Genomic DNA, 22,173 nt, shown 5'->3' on the forward strand with positions numbered 1-22,173 from the left:
GACTACAGGCATGTGCTACTACACCTGGCTAATTTTTGTATTTTTACTAGAGATGGGGTTTCACTGTGTTAGCCAGGATGGTCTCAAGCTTCTGACCTTGTGATCTGCCCATCTTGGCCTCCTAAAGTGCTGGGATTACAGGCATGAACCACCGCGCCCAGCCTAAAGCCACAGGAGAGCTTTTAAAAATTCCTATGCCCAGGCCCTCTCCAAAAAACTGAATCAGAATCTATGTGGGTGGGGCTCTGGCTTGAGTATTTTTTTAAACTGCTAAGATGGCTTCACTGACCACACTAGATTGGAAAACACTGCTCCGAAAGATCACATCTAGAGCAGGAACCACTTTATATAATTTGTTTTTGTATTTTAAACCTATAAATAATACATAGCATTAGTGTTTTTCACCACTCTGTCTGTTGATTCATGTACAAATGAATGAATGAATGGACAAATAAGTATTTTATTTAGCTATGATGTGGAGTTGATAGTCCAGGAAACTGAAAAGTATTACAATGCTGCTCTACTATTTTATTTTCCAAATTAAGAAGATTAACTCAGAGGTTTAGATATTCAACTTTCCCCAACTTTTAGCAGAAATACATCCATTTAGTTTACGATGGGTCTTATAGAGTATTACAAAGCAAGCATTTTTTCAGATGACGCTGAGGTGGCCTCTCTTCGTATAAGTGGCTGGAAGTAAGAACTTTTCTCCCAATACCTCATATTCCCACGTATCACACCATGCCATGTACAGAATACCACTTGACTCCATACACTCCTATGGGAGAAAGCAGGCTCCTGATTATGTAGAGGAATGCACAGGTCCCATGTATTTGGATTTTCCCTCAAAGTAGAGAAAGGTGGTAGGTCTGTAGACCAAAGCAAGAGGTATCATTATCTCCCCAGTGTCAAGATGCAGATAATGGTATTGTTCCAGCCTTGAACCATTTCATTTCATCTTTCTGATGTTCACAAGGTCATCAAACAAACAAAAAAGATGAACTCGAAGAAAGTTTTTTTTTTTAAAATCAAGTTTTGAAATGATATAATAAATATTGGATTGAGGATAGAAGTTTAAGCGGAGAAATGTTTAATTTGAACCTAAAAAGTTTGTTATTATTATTGTGGAAGGCATACATATAGGCACATTTTAGCCTCTACAATAGTATTTGGAAAGCTGACGTTATGAAACACAAAACTTCATTTAAATTTTATTGTAAAGACCTTTATTAGGAGAAAGGACACATACTCTATTTCTTTTATTTTGTGCCTTGAAGGACTTGTGAATGTATAGAAGAATTCTTTTTTCTTCCTGCTTCTTCTTTGCAACCCAACCTCCACCATGTCAATGTTGAAGGTAGGAAGAAAGTTGTATTTCTGTTACTTTTTAAAATGATAACAACAAGAAAGAAAAACAATGGCTTAAGAGAAAGAGGATGTAAGGAGTAGGAAGCAAAACTTAACAAAGAGTTCATAAAGGAACTTGCATTGACAATTCACTCAGCAGTGTTAATTTTATCATTAATATTGTCTTTGTAAATTTTTTTCCCAGATCTCTCTGGTTATATTTCACTGGTGCTCTGAAATGCACGGGAAGAGACAGTTATGGGAAAGTTGCGCCGAGCAGTTGGCAATCAACACGTCCTAGAAGGGTGTGTGGAGTAGCAAAACAAGCGAAACGGATGAAGAACTTTCACGCTACTTTGCGGAGTTTTGGGCCCTAGTGTGCAGGCTGCTCCCTCCTGAGAGGGAGGTAAATGTCACCCACTCCTACTTGGACTTCCCACGGAGGACCCTGCCCCCAGAGATTAATCTGTTGGACAGCAGCCAGGAGACCCCAAACTATCCCAAGCTCCAGGAGACGCCAAGTTGCAAGTTTCCGAGTTGGGGAGGCAAAACAGGAAAATACGATTGGCGATTTCCTCATCCCACTCACCCACCGGAGAAATGGGGAGGCGGACTCCAGGTCTTTCGTGGACAGCCAAGAGCACTCTAGGGCGTCCAGCTATAAAAAGACACTAATCCCATGAGGTGCAACAAGCAAACTCATATGTTTTCCCTCTAGCCGGATTGTGTGCTGATAATTGTTTCCCTATTTACACTTCGAGTCACTCCTGTGGTCTTTTGTGAGTCCCCAAGGCAGCGTCAGCCTTCGCAAACCGTCCAATGGGGCACGGATCGCGGAGGGGTGCTGGCTGGAGGCCGGAGAAAGAAACCAAAGAGGGGCGGCTCTTCCAGTCCGTCCAGCCCCAGGCGGGCGGCTCCCCACCCTTCGAGCGGCTCGGGCCCCTCGGACAGTCGCCCACTCACAGCGTGCAGAGGGCTCGCACTTCTTGTGGGTTCTCGGCCCTCGGGACCGGCGCTGTGCAGAAAAGTCACCTCTGCTACGGGCCCGGAGTAGGGAGGGGAGCACAGTGACAGGGATGGGAACTAGCCGAGGCGGGGCGTGGGGGTCGCAGAGATAGGGGTGGGGACGGCCGCGGAGGGGGCGGTGGGAGCGGGGTGGGGCCGGGGCGGGCCGGGGGCGGGACTGCGGGGCGGAGTGCGCCACAGCGCCCCCTCGCTGCGCGCTCCCCACGGTGCCTCGAAGCCGCCGGTGGCTCTGGCTCGCCAGCCCCTTTGTGTGCGACGCGCTGGCCCCGAGGAGCGCGGCACGGGCACAGCGGAGGCCCCCGGGGTCCCGCCGCTTCTGTCCCGACCGGGCCGTGTTCTCCTCCTTCTCCTTCGCCGCTCCTCCCTTCTCCGTCCCGGCCCCCGGCTCCAAGCAGCAGCCATTGGGCCGCGAGGAGCCCGCGTCCGGCCACGCTTCCTACCCCTCCCGGCCCGGGGCGCTCGCCCCCCTCCCGCCCTGTCCCCTCTTGATCCCCCCAATCCCAGGCCTCCAAGGTGGAGAAAATAAACTACAAACAGAGCAACTCAGAGTCTCCAATAAAACGCCCAGTACCTAGAGCCCGAGCGCGTGTGCCGGGCGGCGAGGGGCGCGGGAGGCGGGGATGGGGGGGCGGGCGGGGGGACAATGAGCGCATGAAGTTACCTGCCCGGCGGCGGCGGCGGCGGCGGCGGGACCGAGAGGCGGCGGCGGAGCAGGCTGCGCGCTCGGCGCCGACGGGTGCGCGCCGCGGCTTGGGGGAGAGTTGAGCGCTTTTCCCCCCTCTTTTTTTTTTTCCTCCTCTTCTTCTTAAACAAACCACAAACGGATGTGAGGGAAGGAAGGTGTTTCTTTTACTCCTGAGCCTAGACACCTCACTCTGTTCCGTCTAAGCTTGTTTTGCTGAACACTTTTTTCAAAAAAGGAAAAGAAAAGGAGTTGCTTGATGTGAGAGTGAAATGGACGTAAGATTTTATCCACCTCCAGCCCAGCCCGCCGCTGCGCCCGACGCTCCCTGTCTGGGACCTTCTCCCTGCCTGGACCCCTACTATTGCAACAAGGTGAACGCTCTGCTTTTGTTTCCACCGTGTTCTTGCTGCTTGATCCCGGGAGGGGGGCGGCGGCGGCCGGGCCGCAGCAGGGCCGGCTCGGCAGAGGCCGGTCCCGGGCGCGCTCTGCTCGTAGCCCGCTGCAGCCTGCGTGCGCTTGGGTAGTAAATATTGTGGAGTAGCTCCGGGGGCTTGCCAAACACCGCGATTGTGCGGAAAGTGACACTATTCGCTCGGATTCTTTCCTTCCTGCTGTTCGCGACTAAGGATCCCTGCCTAGGTTTGCCGGGGGGCGTTTAAAAAAATAATAAGAGAAAACCGTGGAATACTTTGGGGGTGTGTCTGGGGTCCAGGAACGGAGACAGAGTGAGAGAATCCAGTTTATTTCCCAGTTCCCCCTTCTCTCTCCCTCCCTCTCCCGGGCAGTGGGGGCTCGTGGCACCACTTCCCTTCTCCGGATTAGTTGCCAGGGGAGCAGCCGGGTGTCGGGGTTCAGGGACCCGAGGGGCGCCCCTACCCCCCGCAGGAAAAACTGCTCCACAACTCTTTTGTTTTCCCAAACCGGTTCCGGCAGCCGAACCCGAGTTCGAACACCGGTCGGAGGCCCAGAGCACGGCGGGGTAGCTGGGTCACGGTCTGGGGAACAGCTCCTGTTTTAGGGGTGCGCGCGGAAATTGCAAGTTTGTTGGGAGCCGGGCGAGCACGTCGCGTTCAAGTCCAAAGCTCTCGCGTTCGGCACGGGGCTAGAGCAGGATCCCCGGCTGAGCTGTACCCACGGCTCGCTGACCTCCGGTGCCAGGGCCGCGGGGGGGGCCGGGGCGAGGCGGATCCTGCCGGTGACCCGGAGGTGGGGCGCTGGCCCGGGGCTGCTGCGAAGTTCGACTGGGTCCGCCTATGGGACAGTCAGGGGGTACGAGGGAGCGGGTTACTCTCCTGGCTTCTTGAACTCTCATCCCCAAGAGGGAGGATACGCAGGGACCGATCCCCCAGAGTGGTCGCAGGGCCGCGACTGCCCCTGCCTCGGGCTCGTTGGACGAGTCTAAGCAGTCCCGCTGGATGAACGCTAGCAGGGAGAATTGAGTTCTCTAAAACGCGGGGCGGGCCTTTTAGACCCCCAGCTCTCTCACGGTGATAAATCCGCCAGATACTCACAGCCCCTGCAGGCACGTCCATGGCGACCCCTCGGTGTATTCCACGGTAGAAATCTTTGGGACTCCCAACATTTGCCTGGTGGCGATGGTGGCGAGTCATCACCAGTTTTCTACGTGGTACGGAGGGATTTAGTGGGCTGCCTTCTCAGCCCCTGGGCTCCCCACCACGCGACCGGCTCGCAGCTCCGAGTCTTGGACAGTGTTGACACGCAGGGAGGCTCTCTCACACACACACTTCTTCGCAGAGAAACTCCTCGATGCTGTGTGCAGTGTGAGACCCACTCAAAGGACTGTGCTGTGTGCCGATGGTGTTTAAGCAAGTTAGAAAAGATGGACATCCAGTCTTGAGCGAGGCAGAACGGCTTCCATTGTACAGGGAGACCTTTAGCTAGGTGCAAGTTAAAGGTACCGGGAACTTTGGCAAGCGCAGAGGAGTTTGTGTGATGGAGTTTCATTATTTGCAGGTGACATAGTTCTTTTAGTCTAAAATCTGTTTTGCTGGTACACTCAAGTATTGCGTTACGTTTTATTTTGCTTATGACACCGGTACTATTGCTAATAAAAAATAATAAAGTTGCAGTTCTATCTTGGAGAGTAAAGGCATATTCCACTGTAGTTACCGGAACCAAAAGCTCAGAAGCATTTTGGCAATGAAACCGGACAAATCTTATTAAGTTTATCAGTGATTTTAGGCCCCAAAAAGAAGGTAATGACTTGGATACACATTTCACTCCTCGTTCGTGTGATAAGCAGGGTCAGATTTAATTTAAAAGTTAAATGCTTTGGAAAATCAGGAATTACTTCATATATTAAATCATTTTCCAATTAAGTGCTTTAAATAATTTTAGTGGGTTGTGCTGTGAATTGAATAAATTAATTTAGAAAGTCTTCAGAATTTCTTTACTAGCTCATTGAAGTTCCTTTTAAGTCACCCCGTGTATAAGAAGCAAACTGTTCTTTTTAAATGCAAATTAGGCACCCTTTCTATAGATTAGTAGCGAGTCTTCTATTTAACTTATCCAGGGAATAATAGATTTTTTAAAATGCAAAGTCATAAGACATGTTTCTAATAGTAGGAGAAGACTTCGTGGAAATGTTTCTCCAGGGACACCTCTAGCCCATCTCTGTGCAGCAGTCCATCAAATATATTTGTCACTGGTCCCTGATTATATTAAATGTACAGGGTGGTTTTCTAGGCCCCACAAAGCCCAGGCACTTGAGTTTTTTCACTCCACCATGATTAGCGTTGGTACAAAATTTCTGTCCAGCTCCACAATTGTAGTTGTTCAGAATGCAGTCAACTAGCATTTGTTTTTGCAATGACACGAGTAGCTTTGCAGGGAAATGGAAGAAGGACAGAAGTTTGGAAAAGGTGAAGTAAGAAATCTGTATCAACATTTAGTAAAACAAGTTGGGTCAGACATCCCCAAAGAACAATACTGCAAAGTAAATCTTGCTTTCCTTTGGAGGCGTAATGAATATGTAGTTTATTACAAATAGTCAGTTTGTCAGGTGATTTGTTTTTAATAGTGTGATAAGATCATAAATTACTAATTATCTTTATTTTAAACCTGTCAACACTTTGCCTTTAAAGTTGGTGTGCCAAATCCCAGCGGAACCAGTATCTGTCTGTGCTTTAGAATCCTACAACTGTAGCTACACTTTCCCAGTGACATTTTTTTTTTTCAATGTCAGAAGAGGCTCTAATGGAGAAAACGAATATTCTCTTCCTGAAGCTTTCTAAACTAAAATGTGATTGTTTTACTCTGCTGACACTTTCCGGCACTGCTGCTCTATAGGTTGCTAAGACACTACTTACATTTTTCAGTTAATAAACTCTTGAGGAGGCATTTTTGGAAACAGCTTAATCTAGTATTGCTCTATTATAAGACTAATATGCATTATGAACATATCCCTATGCAAAGTGGCCTCCATTTTAATGTAGCCCATTGTGGGAACAATGCGAATGATGTTGGTTAAGGCAAGTGTGTGAGGCATCTCTTATACAAACAGCCAGAACGGATGCCATGTTGTTGTATATAGGTCAATGTTGGAAATAGCAGTGTAGCTCATAGACTGGACAGACACATGGAGGCTGGAGTTAACAGTATTCACTTCTTGCAGCCTAAAGCATGGTTGTATTTCAGACATTGAAAGATGAGTACCATAGTGGAGTTTCATCTAATTAGACTATTTTAAGTAACATTGCATCCCTTAATTGAGCTGAATGCTACCAAAATAAATTGGATTAAATGAGCTTACAACTGGAGTTCTGTAGTGATATAGTCTTATTTTCTGTTCTAGTTGAAGATGTCAGATCATCAGTTTAAATACATACCTACAGAGTAATAACAGTTCTTTCCAGTTTCTTAGTGCAGCGTCATTTCCAAAGATTGTTTTCACTGGTTTTATGCTAATACAGGACAAAGAAGTGGTACTTTTTCATTTTTACAATGATGTGTTGTGTTCAGTTATTGCTCAGTATCTGCTCACATAAGGAGTAGTAATACAATTATGTTATGACATGGCTAATGACAGGGATGGTGACCTCGGCCTGCAGTGGGAGGAGAAATAATGGGCTTCACTGTTCTCAGTGGTTGCCTTTATGGAATCATGTCCTGAATCTTTCTTTGGTTGATTTAGAAACAGGGAAGTCCAAAACACAAACCCATGCTTCATGCTAGCGATATACAGAGTGAAGAATAATGGACATTTGGAATATTCAGGTTTTATCATTGAAATGAGGAAGGACAGTGTAAATGCTCTTTCCATAAAAATGCACAAGAAAGGACCCATTTGTGATGAACTCTGCTTGAAAATGTCAGGCAAACATTAGACATTTGATAACTTTTAAGAATAACAAGATTCATTACATTCTCTGCAACATCTCCTTTGAGCTTATTTTCCTATTTAGAATGTATTATGTATTGTGCTTTAATGTGGCAAAACTTATCACATCATAAATACAGGATTTGTAAGCACATTAAGAAGGAGTCATTATTCCTATTTTGAATAGTAAATGTAAGAAAAAGGAAGAGGATGGGAGGGGGAGTAGATGAAGGAGGAGTATGGGGTGGAGGAGGGGGAGAGAGAGGGTTATAAGCAATATAGAGCACCGTACTTGATTAGTTCTCTGTCCACCTCTGTAACTTCTAGGACTTTGGGAAAATCACACTTGATTCTTCATACTATATATATATATATATATATATATAATTAAAATTCCCCTGGGAGTTTTATCAGCTGGCACTTTTCAGAAGTTTTGAGGTTGTTAAATATGTTTTAAATAAATATATAGGTAAGAAAGAGCATAAACCAAGCAATCATGGTTTTTGGCCACTAAATCAGATATTATACAAAAGCCTCAAATGTAGCTATCTTGACTTTGTGGGTTATTTCAGTATTACAAATTCAGTTTTAAATGTCTATGCAAACAAAATTATGGTTATGAGCTTTGGAGGGATCTGATGTTATTTTTAACATTGCATATATAGTTTAGCATTCTCACAGTTTATCATAGATTTCAAAAGTTAGTAAATGATATTAAGGAGAATTTGATATTTTGCTTAGTTACAAAAACTAATACGTAAATATCTAATTGAATGATTACTGTAGATTTTGTTTAAATGATGTGATGGCAAGGGAATTAAGAACAATGGAAAGGAGTAAGGTACTTGAAACAGGAAGAAGTAGGGAAATTTCCAATTTTAGGGGTGACTTTCTGGGTACAAATCTGGAGCTCAAATGCTGGTTTTGGTGTGAGACTGTTTCTAGTGGTCATCTGTTTTTTTGTAATGGGCTCCATTCAAGAGGGTTAGCCTAGAAAATGACGAAGGTAGTGGGAGCGCGGTGATTTTATTTAGCTCTGAAGGGTGACTTATTCTAATGCTTTCTAAACTTTTGCTAAGACTTTAGAAACTTGGAAAGACCCTGGGAATGTTTCTCAAATACTGATGATCCTTCCTTTTCTGTTTAAAGCCAGCCTTCAGTCTCAGGTCTATCAGTGTGCACAGCGCCTCTTACCTGCTGCCTCTCCACCTCCATCCCAGTCACCCATTTCCCAGCCACTTCAGCTCCTGGGACCAGGCTTGCATTTGCTACTCTCCTTCCCAATCTTCATTTGAACCTAGGAGGTCTGTACTTCCAATCTGAACTCTCTTCTCCACTGGATACTAATCACCATTGTGGTTGCCCAGGTTGCCTGGCTCCCTCCTCAGCTCGTCTTCCTTCATCACCGTCATCATCATGCAAACATATCCATTCTTGCGGTAACCTGATTCTATTTTCTATTTGGAATCTACCAGCCCTCATGCCCATATCTGCTTTTTGAAATCCCAAATTATGCTGTTTTCCTTTCTCCATCCCTCCCCCCACCTGAATGGATGATGTAGAGTCATACAATATTATAAGAGTAAGACAACCTCCATACGATACTGAGAGGAAAATAAACACGGCTGGTATTTCTAAGCTATCATAGTCTCCCTTCCATGCCCTCTCCCATTTTATGCAGTGTATTTAGAGCTCAGAGATAAGCCCCTTTAAACATCCTTCCTCAGTGAGAAAGCTATGTTTAGATTTCAAAATCGTATGAAGATGGGACTGTGATCTTCAGTTGGAATACAGTAAGTTAGGTTGGGTTATACTTGCGGTAACAGGGGTTAGCATGCGATGTATTCTCATCAGAATATACATAGATAAGTAGAACAGGAATGGTTGTCCATGTATAACTGAATGTATTAATCAAATTTAGGTCACTTACCACCCTACATTTTAGCTATCTGAGTGTGAGTCTCAATATTTCTGAGAAGTCATAGATGGGATATTTATCTTACGTGTCAATAAAATTGAAATGTAATTATCATGAGTTGATTGAATGCTATTAACAATTACATTTTTAAAATACTATCAGTTTTGTTTAGAATAAAGCTTATATTGTGTGCATCCAAATCCAAGAATCTAAAATTCTTACTTTTGTCAGAAAACAAAATGTAGCACATCGTAGTTATCTAACACTGTGGTTCTCATGACCTTAACTGTAGCTCTTGCCTGCAGGAAGCTTCTGTTCCAGTCATCTTAGAAGCTGGAATGTTCCCTTATTTGTTTAAATTGCATGTTTATCCAAGGTGTTAATTTTACCAATTTTAGAAATGCTTTTTTCCCTTTTCATTTACTTTTACCTCGGAGTTATTGATATGTTTTCAACTGATCTTTTTCTTTGAACACACACTTTTCAGAACCAGATAGGCTGGTCTTCCTGATTGATAGCGAATTGTGTTAAATGGACTGTCCGCTAGGAAACTAGACTGCCAAGATGATACCGCTTACATCTGCCCTAATGAATTTGAGAATTTTTTGTTTTAAACCATGCCTGCCAAGTTTCATCCCAAAGAGCAATTTCTCATTAAAAAGAGTTGAGTTATAAACTGCTTAGAAATGTGGTTTATAATGGAAGTGCCAACAGACTGTTAATTATAGCAGTTCTTCCATAATACTTTGAGACATGGAATTCACATTAACCTGAATGAGCTTTTCCTGGCTATAACATGTTTCTCCCTACAGCATTCATTTTGAAAATGGGAACATTATATTGCTCTGTGCTTGGATGTTGATGGTGCAGCAGAAAAGATGAGAAGGGAGGGCAATTCCAGAAACTCCTTGCTCTTTTCCGACGGGAGGTATCAATATTTCCCACACTTCTTTAGTTTGATCTATGGCAAGTTTGCCTTACTTGATAAAAATTTTAAAGTTAACTTTTAAAAGCTATTTTCAGATTTCCATGTTACTCATGAAAAAGTCATCACCAATATATATTTATAGTATCAAAGCTCATGAAACCAGGGTCACTATTAATGCTTTTTTCTGTTTGTTCATTTTTCACTTGGGAGATTTAAATGGTTCTACTTTAGCCAAGTATTTATTGTTTTTCTTTCCTAAATTATGTGCTTTTATGAAACTGCCTGGAAAGGACTCCTAATTAAAGGAAGGCTATGGTTGATTGATAAGAAGCTTTGTCAGTGGCCAAGAAAATAGAATGTATTTGGGTGCCATGTGGCCTTACAGGTTATTTGTCTGATACACAGTAGTGATGATACTCCTTTTGCCTCAAATGCCTTTTGATTGAAGTCTTTGATGCCACTTTGGGGGTGGGGTTACCGAGCTAGAAAAATTGGTGTGTGTATGGGTATGTGCATGTGTATGGATGTATGTGGGTGGATTTGCATCTAAGTGTGTATTTGCATGTGTGTATGTTTGTGTTTCTCGTGGTTCTGGACTATTTCTGGTCATAAATACATGAAAATTTATCCTAAATGGCAGACTCCCTCAATGTGTGTAACAAACAACAGCAACAAAGGAAAAGGAAAATCATCATAACTCCTAGGAATGCCTGGTTACCACTCCCTTTTAAGATAGTCAACAATATTTCACAGGAGAAGATGCTGTTCAGAATCTTAGGGCTTTAAACAGACATGTTATAACCTAATAAGACTAAAGCACCAGGTCTTTTTGAGGAAAATGATAGGCCTTCTCAGGCGAAGAGTCCTTTATGTTGAATATTTGATATAAAAACCAAGTGCCGTTAAGTCTATGTTGACTTATTCCCTAGGCAAAATAAACCTAACCATAAGAGGATGTGATTCCCTCCTTCTGTTTCCTATTCTCTTGAGAAGCCTGGCTTTGTTCTGTGTCCGGTAAAAGTTTTGACTCTAAAACCTTTAATCCATCTGTATCCAGTCTTCCATATATCCAGTAGAGAAAATAATTTATATTTGTATCAGAGAGGCCTTACGAGAATTAAGGAGTCAAAGGAGGTAGATTATTTAAAATCCTGTGGTGAAAAATGTAAAGAATTTAGCAAAATACTGCATTCTCAGCCCATTTCTTCAATTTCTGCTACCCTAGTAGACTAAAAGTGTTTTGAAAAGTTGTAGACTAGTGGTTCTTTCAGGAAGAGAGTCAAAGAGATAACCCTTCTGGAGAGTCAAAGGTGAATTGGGAAAATGGGGCCTCTGTAGGTACAGTGTGTAATCTCCTTCCATCAGATATTCATAGCCTCCCCCCCCAGGGGGCCTGTTTTCCCCTCTCCACGTTAAGCGTCAATGCACCTAAGGAGAGATGCTGTTGATGAGGGCTGTTGCCTGTTTTGCACTGTAAAAAGATAAGATAAAAGTGGAGAATAACTGCAAAAGAGGAAAATGTCCTTTTGTAGTGCTCGACTTCAGGGAAGCAAGTTTACCTCTCTGCACCTTCCTCTGATATATGGGTCAGAGATGTGAAATATAATGTACCAGGTTAGTTACTGAATGGGCCAACTGGGTCTAAAGACAGTGTGATTACATTGAAAGAGTATCTGAGCACTACCTGATTTCCTTAAGTCTTTTAACTCGATTAAATGGTTAATTTAAAAAATGATGGGTAAAGCGTTATACGCATTGGCGTTTTCATATCATTGAAAAAAACCAGTGCTTCCTTTCTATACCAATACGCCTCAGCCTAAAATGCCAGTAACAATTGTATAAAGAGAAATGTTAATAACAAAGAGGCAGGATAACCTTTCAACAAAAAGTATATTTTATCATTTGGCAGATGCAGTCATGAACATTAATCGTAGAAACCTGCAGATAGTAGAAGCTTAATATCAAAGCTAATGATTTATTTTATGTTAATGACTTCCTGCCAGGGCATAAAAGACTGTTCATAATGGACTCTCAGAGCTATGTTCAGTTACTAAGGCTAATGGGATAATCTTTCCTCTCCCAAAATTAAGCTTTTTGAAATAAATTATGCTGTTATTTTTCAAGGTAACTCTCAAAAATTTACTGCAAAACTAATCTTTTAAGAACTACTTAAAGAAATGAAAAGGAAGAAAAATCCCAAAGCAGCTTTTCTAGTTCATGAACACTTTTACTTAATTAGGGAGAGAAAGTTTGCATGTATGCTAATATCCTGAACTTGTAATGCTAAATAATTTTAAAGGCAGCCTTCTGTGACACAATCTGCCTTTTGAGATTCAGCTCCTGTAAGTACTTCCCACAAAATAGACCATGTTTCGTCGGCGATTACCAGCCAATAATGAGCTGAATGGTAGTAAAACATTTGAATTTTTCACTGGGAAGTTTTAAAAATCATGTTTACAATTAGTTATAACCAACATTATATTTCAATAAGAGGTAATTTGCCTACTAAAGTTCACGTAATGTGCTAATCATGTCTAGTGGTTAATAAAGGCCTCCTACCTCACTCCCCTGATGGCTATAAAAGGCTATTATATTCATGGCAGCAGTTCAGGTACAGCTGCTGTGTGTTAATAATGCATCATTGTCCCACTAATCAACATAGCAAAGGTCAGCACCCCTAAGCACCTAAACCACCTATTCTCTTTCCAAAATATTTATTAACACTTTAAAAACATATCTGTTCATTTTCCTTTTCCTTCAGTCAGTTAATTCCACTCCAAGCTACTCATCTGATAAAGGTTTTGCAACCTAAGCTAGGTCATAGAAGAGATTAATATATATTCAGAGTAATTGTCTCACACAAACATGTTTCCATTTCCACAGTCATTGACTGAATTAGTGTCAGGTTGTTATAGCCATGAGCTCCTTTATAATTAAGTAGGTGTGTACCGAAATGAGAATCTTTTCAGATTTTACATGTTATTTAAAGAGATGCTTAGAAGAAAAACAACTTTTCAATAATCGGAGACTCATTTAAAGTCAACAGAGCAAATCGGGAAATGGGAAGGAATATTTAAAATCTAAACAGAAATTAATCAGCGTTAGTTTGTAGACCTGATTCGGTAGTGAGATACTATTTTCTTTAATTGTTCTTTTGGCATGGGAAAGCAATAATAGTAAAAGCTTCTTAAGCCATATTTTCTGCACACAAAGAACATATTCACGTGGGATTTCCATTTTGCTGGAAAATCGTGCAAATCAATAAGCCAGCACTTATCTGCATTAAAATTAGGTAGACAACAGTTTATAGGCATAGTGATAGTGTAGTTCTCTTCATACCCTCAGTTCATGTTGAAAATAATCCTTGCTTTTGTGTCCTCAGAGAGAATCCAAAATGTTAAGTGAACAAGGTCTCATTTTCTCATCTTGTATTATTGCCTTCTGTTTTCTATTATTCTATGATAACCTTGTGTGTGTGTGTGTGTGTGTGTGTGTGTGTGTGTGTGTGTGTTTCCTTTATGATTTAGGAACCTTCAGTGTTTTAAGAGAAGAGAAAAAAAATGAAACTCAACTATGTTTCCATCATCAAGAGAAATGCAAAAGGCGAATGAGTGGGAGGAGCTTCTATTTGTGCAGCACATAATGTACAATGGTACATTTGTCATGCTTTAAATATATAATGCCTACAATAAAATATGTACAGGCGCAGTTGTGATCTATGAAGTCCCTGGCTCCAGTGCCATTGTTTGTAGTCTCTACGGTTGTCATACATTGTTCTTTGCACATCATACCCTTACAGCAGAATTTGACACAATTTCTAGCTTTCAGCCCTGCACCATTTTCGTTGCACAATATACATGAATTTGACAGGGTGTGTTGAGGACAACTCTGGCAAGCAATTGATATTTTGAAGTGGCAAGCGTTTCAGCAGCTGCCTGCTTGTGAAAAAGGAATGATAAGATATACTGTATTGTTAGTTTCAGGGAAAGCATTAAGGTTTAAGCTCTGTAAAAGTGTACACATTATTCGTCAGTGGTGAAGCAAGTCTTTTATGTTTTTTAGAGCTTAGCTCTCTGGCTGATGTGAACTAGAATGACATTGGTCAGTAAATGAATAGGAGTACTTTGAATTTGAACTGCTGCCAATTTTGCACCAACAAAAGAACTGACAAAAGAAAGATTTTATGTGAAATGCAAAGCACACGCAATGTTTTGGGGGCGGGGAAAGGGAAGGAGAGAGAGAGAGAGAGAGAGAGAGAGAAACCCGCATCAGAGAATATTCTTTAACACATACTTGCAAGGATACCAAATTGTTAAACACATCTATTTTTCATGGCTCATCAGCTACAACCTAAGCTGTTTTAGCTAATGTGCTTTAAAAACCTGTTGTATACACATAGGCTTTCAGAATATGTTCATATGGCATTTAGAGTGTTTTTCTGAATATCGCACTGTGCCCCGAAGGCCTGTTGGCAGAATATCAGAGTCACCCACTGCTGGAGTCCCCAACTATCTCTCTATCTGGTAGTGGGAAATTGTAGTTTAATCAGTTATGGCACTTTCAGTGTGTAACGTTCATTAGCAAGGCAATTTGTCATGACTGTTAATGGTCAGGATGCATCTGCTCTCTCAGTTACAGAGCATGATAAGTAAGAAGACAAATATTTCAATATCTGATAGTATTAACTTGTTTCAAATTTGTAATCCAAGGTTAGTTGCTTAAAGCAGATACAGCAGCAGATTAACAAGCGTCCTGTATTCAATTTTACTGGGTCCTGTTTTTATGGATTTATGGCTTTAAAGCACACTAATATGCTATTATGAAGGGCACAGTCTTTGATTAGATGTTCAACAGAAACTAAGTTATGAGCAGAGTACCTTCTGGGTTCATCTGGAAAGAATTTATGTGCATAATATTTTCTGCAGAGCTTCAAAAATTGAAAGATTTGATGTATGCAATATTTCTAACATGCTACATATTCTTTCATGATTAAAAAAGTCACTTTCCCATTGGTTTATAGATTGGTTGGTCACTTTTCAAGTGAGTTTAAAGCCTCGACCTGTTTTAAAAGTTTAAAAATTCTAATGAAAAACTTCAGAATGAATTAGAAATGTCACATTTCCCCCCACTTCAGCAAACTTTTATAAGATCATTGTTCATTGTTCTAAATGGGGAAAAAAATGTTTAAAAGATTCCCGCAGTTGAAAAGGTTAGGATTTTTTACATATCTCATATTTTCTAGTTATGACATCACATAGCTTGCCATACAAAATCTTTTTGACACATTTTCATTTTTAATGAAAGGCCCTAAAATTCAGAGCATAATGATTTCTTAGAAACTGAACCCAATCTTGGTGAAAAATTCGTTCTTGCTAGTAACAAAAGCTGTTACTGTTTAAGTTCCTGTTGAGCGGTTAGTTGGTACGCTTCGCTGAATGTTGTCAAAAAGGCTTTCCTCATGATTGACAACCCGGCAGGAATGTGAATGGAGATTTTAATTGCGTATCATGTGTGCATATCAGAGTGAGTGAATTCATGACTCTGCTTAGCTCCATATCTCTGCAGGTCAGCCGTGCCAAAAAATGCTCTTTTATGTGCAGTTTTTCCAAAAAGAGAAAGGTGTATGTGTACTGAAGTCATTTGTTACTCATTTCTGAAGTGAAACACTTGTGTTCCCTGAGCCTTGGAGTTTGAAAGTAGAACAAAAATCTATTTTGAGATTTCTTTCTTTTACTCTCTGTACTTATACTTGGATGATGTAAATTCTTTTCGGTTACAAGTTGGGAAAATTCTGCCAGAACATATTTTTCTTATGGCACTTACAATACGAAGTTTGTTTATCTTTCTTTTTTTTTCCCCCCCAAAGAGTACTTTGAAAAGAAAGAAAAAATGTAAGCCAGTGGAAAAATTTACCTGAGATCAGTTGCCTTTCTATAACTTGTAATCTTTAGAAAAGATCTGGCCTGGGATGGGGGAGGGAAGAAAGGACATATTTCTCAGAAGTGGAAGATTCATACAGTTGTTTCTGAGTTTTGGAGAAAACAGCAAGAATATAATGTTTATTGTAAAATGACATTATTAAACTTATGAATGTTCATTTCTTAGAAAATGTCTCCTTGGTTGAAGATTCATTTCTGCTCTCACTGCTTGGTCAAGATACAGTGGTGGTGATACGTCATTTATCTTATTGAAATGCCTAAAATCCAATACAGTGCATGTGAGATTTTAATGTGGAGTGAAAATTTCTTTGTAAGGTAACTTTGGCTACAATACCCCAGACAGTCAAGAACCCAATAACATAAAAACAGGAAAAAAATAAAAACAAATATGGCATACATAAGTTTTCATTTTATGTAACGTGAAACTTTGGGGGTTGGGCTGTAAATTCAGTACATAATTACTTGTTAATGTCATTTTGAATAGGTGAGAAAAAGATTAGCGCCAGGGTCATTTTAAATATAACTAGAGCAGTAAGTAGGGTAATGTTGAAAGGTTGGTGACTTTATGGCCTTATGCTATCCCATAGGGAATTAACTTTGTTCTAGACTCTCATATATTGGCTCAACTCATTTCAGAACATACCATCTTGCAAGCTGATGATCCAGCCTGCATATGGTATGCAGTACAGATGAGCACTATATGAAGGTACTACTGTACCTTTAAAATGCTAAAGAAGAAAAATTTATTTTATTTTAAAAATTCAGCTGTATGTACGGGGTGACATTTTTCTAATGTTATGGAAGACTATTTTGTACTTTATACTGAGAGCTCAGGCAAGGAAAAAAATCTATTTACAAAATGAGAAAAAGTGCTCAGCTGAATGCATTTCACTTTTAAAGATGATATTCTGGTAATGAACTTTATCAAGCAGAGAACATTTCAGTAAAAGTATTAAAGTAGTTCCTATTTCGGTTGCCTCACTTAAGGCTATGTAGCTGTTTCCATTATAACTTCTTATTTTCAGGTAGCTCTAATGCGGTTCCCATACAAATATTTGCATAGGGATGAAATGAGAATATTTTAGCCTAAGAAGTCGATTTAAAAAAAAATTTGGAATGCACTTTTTGAAAAGCTTTGAGGTTGTTAATAAGGGACACTTAATTCATTTTTAGAAATTGACAAGCATGTTCTGAACACCAACTGAGTGCAGAGCTTTACTCTGAGAGTTAAGGGGGTCAGAGAAGGACTTAGAGATGAGCAAGTCATGAGCCCTGCCTCCATGTAGGTAACAGAGAGGAATACGGATAACTATCATGGAGCCACAGTATAACTGACATGATATGAAGTCGGTGGTCAAAGTGCTCGTGATGCAAAAGGAAAAGTTGAAGTTCGAGAAATCCCTGTGGCTTTCTGGGAGAGATGGAATTTCAACTGGCCTAAATATCCAGCAGTGAAAAAAAGGGAAAGTTACTCCTAATTTTTTGAATTATTTTTTAGAATTCCCACCTTTTATAAAATAACCTGTGACAACTCAAAATAAAAGCCTCATATACAATAGGGCTATTTGCATTAACATAGAACATTATCCCCTGGAAGTGGAGATGCAAGCATACTTCTTGAACTACATATTAAGCTATAATTCAACATTTAAATTGGGCTCTTGCTCCCTCAATCTGAACTAAAATGGAAACACACAAGTGGCAGAGTTCTGATTATCGGAGAGAGTATCAACACTAATTAGTCACGTGTAGTAAGTTTTCCTCTAGTGAAAAGTTGCAAAAACTCGAGTGAAAGGCTTCAAAAGAGAGAAAATGAGGAAATGCATGGACGGGTGACATTCTGGGCTCTCTGAGGGGAGTCAGCTGGGTGATGCCTGGAGTTTCTATAGTGGGAGATGGGGCACGGCAAACCGGGAGGAGCCCGGTGGAATTAGCAATACGAAGAGCCAGGGACAGTTTAAGATTAAGAGGTGTGAAAAGACTAGAACTGTGTTTGAGGAAGATAATGCTGCCAATGTAGAGAGAATGTGCTGGGGGTCATTGAGGTGGAATTCGAATTGCTGCTGTCAGTGGGCTAATGTTCATTTCTAGTATGAATGTGCCAGAGAGGACTTCCCCGGTGGGACTTATGTGTTGAAATGAATGATCAGGTTTTGATCTATCTTTTGATGCATTTTCAATGAAAGATAACCTTTTAGAGGTTTTATACTTTAGCCAAAAGTTTGAGTTACATTAAAATCTAACTTCTTAAAGCACACATGAGGTTGTAGTCTACATGCAGATTAATTTTTTAATTGATAAGCCCAGACATTAGCATGAATATTAATGCTTTATGTATAGTCTTAGAAGCACACCTGCTGAGTTAACTTCCAATCTGTTCTAATTGTGGTGTAATATTTACCGAAGTTATTAGTAAATGCTTCCTTGAAATAGCTTGCTTAGTGACAAATACACATATTATTAGTAAATTTGGGGAATATATTAAAGTGTCCAAACATATTCAGAAATCTCTATCAGCATTTTTGAAGGTATCTCATAATCTTCCAGTATCCACATAGCAAAGCTCTCCAATTTTTCCACTGTAGTGCCCTAATGAATGGGAGGGAATTTGTATTCCAAGGGGCTAGAGGAAGATGCCTGGAAGTACCTCTGCATTCTAGATAGGTCTTAGAAGGCATCTTTAACCAATATGTGGCTCTTATATTCTACAACACACCCATGTCTATTTTAATGTGAGTATGATACTTTGAAGCACTTAGAATTGAATCAACTCTATTCTAAGAAGATAGTCTTTGCTGTTCTGTGGTTCTACTGCCTTGGCATATATGTAGTTCTTTGCTCCTAGGAGATGCATGAAACAACATAATACTCTTTAAAAATACAGAGTTGAGGCCTTGAAAAAGTGCCTTTTATTAAGTCATCTTTACTACAGAGAATGGAATGATATGTTTCCCCTAATTCTTTGCCTGACTTTCACTAATTCTCTACTTTTGATAAGAAAGCTTAACAAAGTATTTCATCTTAGTCTAAACTGGAAGACTTTGGTTAGGGCTCAATAGTTGCTGGTGCCCTAGGCGGACCGACGTTATGCTTTGTAGGGAGACAGTGGCAAAGACGGAGGAAGTCAGATATCCTATGTGCAGATGGAAGAGAAAAATTCCGTCATTACTTGCAGAAACTGATGATGTGTAGTGATGGCAGGAGACGGTCAAGTGTGATATTATATTTTCAGGCATTAGTAGAAAACCTATCGTGAAGCGAATTTGGAAAATTCAGAAAAAGGATCAGCAAGAAATTGAACAATTATGTTGATAATTTAGGGGTGAAGTAGGGGCAGGTATAGGACTGAGAGAGGCCTGTAACATAATAAACGGACTGAGGCATGGATTCCTTCTTCCCAAACTTCCTTCTTTCTTCCCTCCTTCTCTTCCTTCCACCACAGGCAGACATAATTTGTAAGATGATTGATATTATTCTCAAGATTCTTCTGAATTACTTTCTCAGATGCTAATGTGGTTTGGCTCTGTATCTCCACCCAAATCTCATTTTATAGCTCCCATAATTCCCATGTGTTGTGGGAGAGACCTGGTGGGAGATGATTGAAACATGGGGGTGGGTCTCTCCCGTGCTGTTCTCGTGATAGTGAACGGGTCTCATAAGATCTGATGGTTTTAAAAATGGGAGTTACGGCCTGGCTGGGCGGCTCATGCCTGTAATCACAACATTTGGGGAGGCCGAGGCGGGTGGATCACCTGAGGTCAGTAGTTCAAGACCAGCCTGGCCAACATGGTGAAACTCATCTCTACGAAAAATACAAAAATCAGCCAGGTGTGGTGGCATGTGCCTGTAATCCCAGCTACTCAGGAGGCTGTTGTGGGAGAATTGTTTGAAATTAGGAGGCGGAAGTTGCGGTGAGCCGAGATCACCCCATTTACTTTAGCTTGGGGGACAGAGCGAAACTCCATCTCAAAAAAACAAAAAACCAAACAAACAAAAAGCCAAAAGGGAAAGTTTCTCTGCACAAGGTCTCTTTCTTTGCCTACGGCCATCCACTTAAGATGTCACTTGCTCCTCCGTGCCTTCTGCCATGATTGTGAGGCCTCCCCGGCCATGTGAAACTGTAAGGCCTGTAAACCTCTTTCTTTTGCACATTGCCCAGTCTCGAGCATGTCTTTATCAGCAGCATGAAAACAAACTGACACAGATGCCCTTTCACTAGCACTCTCCCACTGGCATCCTCACCTGCCCACAGTGGGCTGCTGTTTCTGGGCATCCAGGCTCTCCCATCTTCCCCATTATTGTTAGGGAACAATGCAGGGGACCCAGCAGCTCTGATTAGGCAGGTGGCATGCATAGATTTTAGGTGTGTGCATAGAAGACTTCTCAATAAATGTCTAACTACACAATGTCCATAGAACACCATAAAAATCAGAGGTTTTGTTTGTTTGTGTTCTGGATTTTTTTCCCTCTTTTCCTCATTTTAGCTTTAACCTGTTTTTGGTAGTTCTTGTTAAACAGGCATGTGTAAATAATGGATATTTGCTCTTAGTGACAAGAGTATGTTGTTTCTTCTAAAAACTCATTTTAGGCATACAAAAAATAAGCATTTTAGATTTTGCCTTTATCCAAATCAAGGTAATTTCCTCGTATTTAACACATTTCGGAGTTTCATCTGAAACAGCAGTCTAGGAGAATGAATGCTACATGACTGCAGTTTATGTACATTTATTCTCAAGGTCCCATTAAAATGAAAAATTAGTGACTAAGAGATGTAGATTCCTTGTATCTGATCCCGTATCCCAATTTTCTAGGGGTTTTGGAACATGTGCCATAGGGTAGTTATAGAGAAGGCTTCCAGGCCCATGATATTTGTGATATTGGTTAACTTATTCATTAAATATTTTCTGAATGGTTACTTTGTGCCAGGAAGTGTGCCAAAATGGTAAGGATAGAAAAAGAAAAAAAAAATCTGTGCACTTACAGAGGTAATAATCTTAGATATGGTACATATACCCTATTAACAGACGATGAGCCAACTGAGAATTAAATGGACAACTTTAATATTTGACCTAAATACTATTACTGTTGAGCTCTGAGTACCCCGCTGTTCACTCGTGCATGTATCTTCTCTGCTGCTTTTCCTCTCCTTTAGTGCAGATGATATGGCTGAGAGTAGAACCAGCATTCCTTGTCCTGTCTCCAGTCTCGCTGTGACAGCAACTGAGAGCCTGTGGGAGGCAGTCACTTGGTAACTTAAGCCAATAGTGATTGTTTATGAAGTAGCCAAAGGAATGAATTTTTAAAAATTGAAATTCTAATCGTGCAAATATTTAAATCTTTGGAAATTTGAACTAGGTATCATTCAAAAATAAACAATGGGGTTCATGTGCAACTCTTTTTTTAAAATGCTTTAATGGGCTGAAATCATTTGTTTAATATTACTCAATACTATTTTTTATGTATGAAGTGTTCATAAGTTCAGGATACTTTTAGAATAGTCAAATAATCAGTGTTCATTTTGTTCAGGTTCATCATAATGGGTTTCAAAAGGTAAACATTATTGTGCATTTTAAAATTGTTTTTCTGACAAATTCTACTTATTCTGGGAAACAGTCATTGCAGAAATGGCTTACAAAATAATTCTGTGAATCTCATATTTTCTTAACATCTCATTTCTTCTCCTAATATGGTATGGAACCAGACTGCAATTATACTTTCACAATTACTTTATTATATGAGCTGAAATATACTCCTGAAGCTCTTATTACCTTTTCCATACGCCATTTACACAGGCCTGCTGATGGCTGTCAGCAGTGCTTCCTTGGGACAATCAGCCATTCTTAGCGGGTTGTGTTTAAATTCAGAACACCACAAATAGAAAGCACCTCTCTCTCCTTGCTGATGAATTTTTAATGTTCAAGCATTTATAATAATTCAAAGGACTTTGTTGTAACAGCTTGCGGAATTAGGCCGTGTGTTTTAGAATGTTGG

The 22,173-nt window shown here is 40.7% G+C and overlaps 2 protein-coding genes across 3 annotated transcripts in view; one reads left to right on the forward strand and one right to left on the reverse strand.

Moving 5' to 3' along the window:
- Positions 1-1,089: 1,089 nt before the first annotated feature.
- On the reverse strand, positions 1,090-3,026 carry LOC108317227 (translation initiation factor IF-2-like). The gene is made up of 3 exons (XM_017547543.2): positions 3,023-3,026; positions 2,311-2,805; positions 1,090-2,005 (listed from the first exon to the last, which is right to left on the reverse strand). The coding sequence occupies exons 1-3, from the start codon at positions 3,024-3,026 to the stop codon at positions 1,809-1,811; spliced, it is 696 nt and encodes a 231-aa protein (XP_017403032.1). The 3' UTR covers positions 1,090-1,808.
- Positions 3,027-3,043: 17 nt separating this feature from the next.
- TOX (thymocyte selection associated high mobility group box) overlaps positions 3,044-22,173 on the forward strand; it is a 309,196-nt gene continuing 290,066 nt past the window's right edge. The window contains exon 1 of one of the 2 annotated variants that reach the window (XM_017547563.2): positions 3,044-3,429. In XM_017547563.2, the coding sequence (XP_017403052.1) occupies positions 3,328-3,429 (102 nt within the window). In that variant the 5' untranslated portion in view covers positions 3,044-3,327. The remainder of the gene's footprint in view (positions 3,430-22,173) is intronic. The other variant, XM_017547564.2, reaches the window with a different exon arrangement.

Source organism: Cebus imitator, unplaced genomic scaffold, assembly GCF_001604975.1.
Source record: "Cebus imitator isolate Cc_AM_T3 unplaced genomic scaffold, Cebus_imitator-1.0 Scaffold199, whole genome shotgun sequence".
Lineage (NCBI taxonomy): Eukaryota > Metazoa > Chordata > Mammalia > Primates > Cebidae > Cebus > Cebus imitator.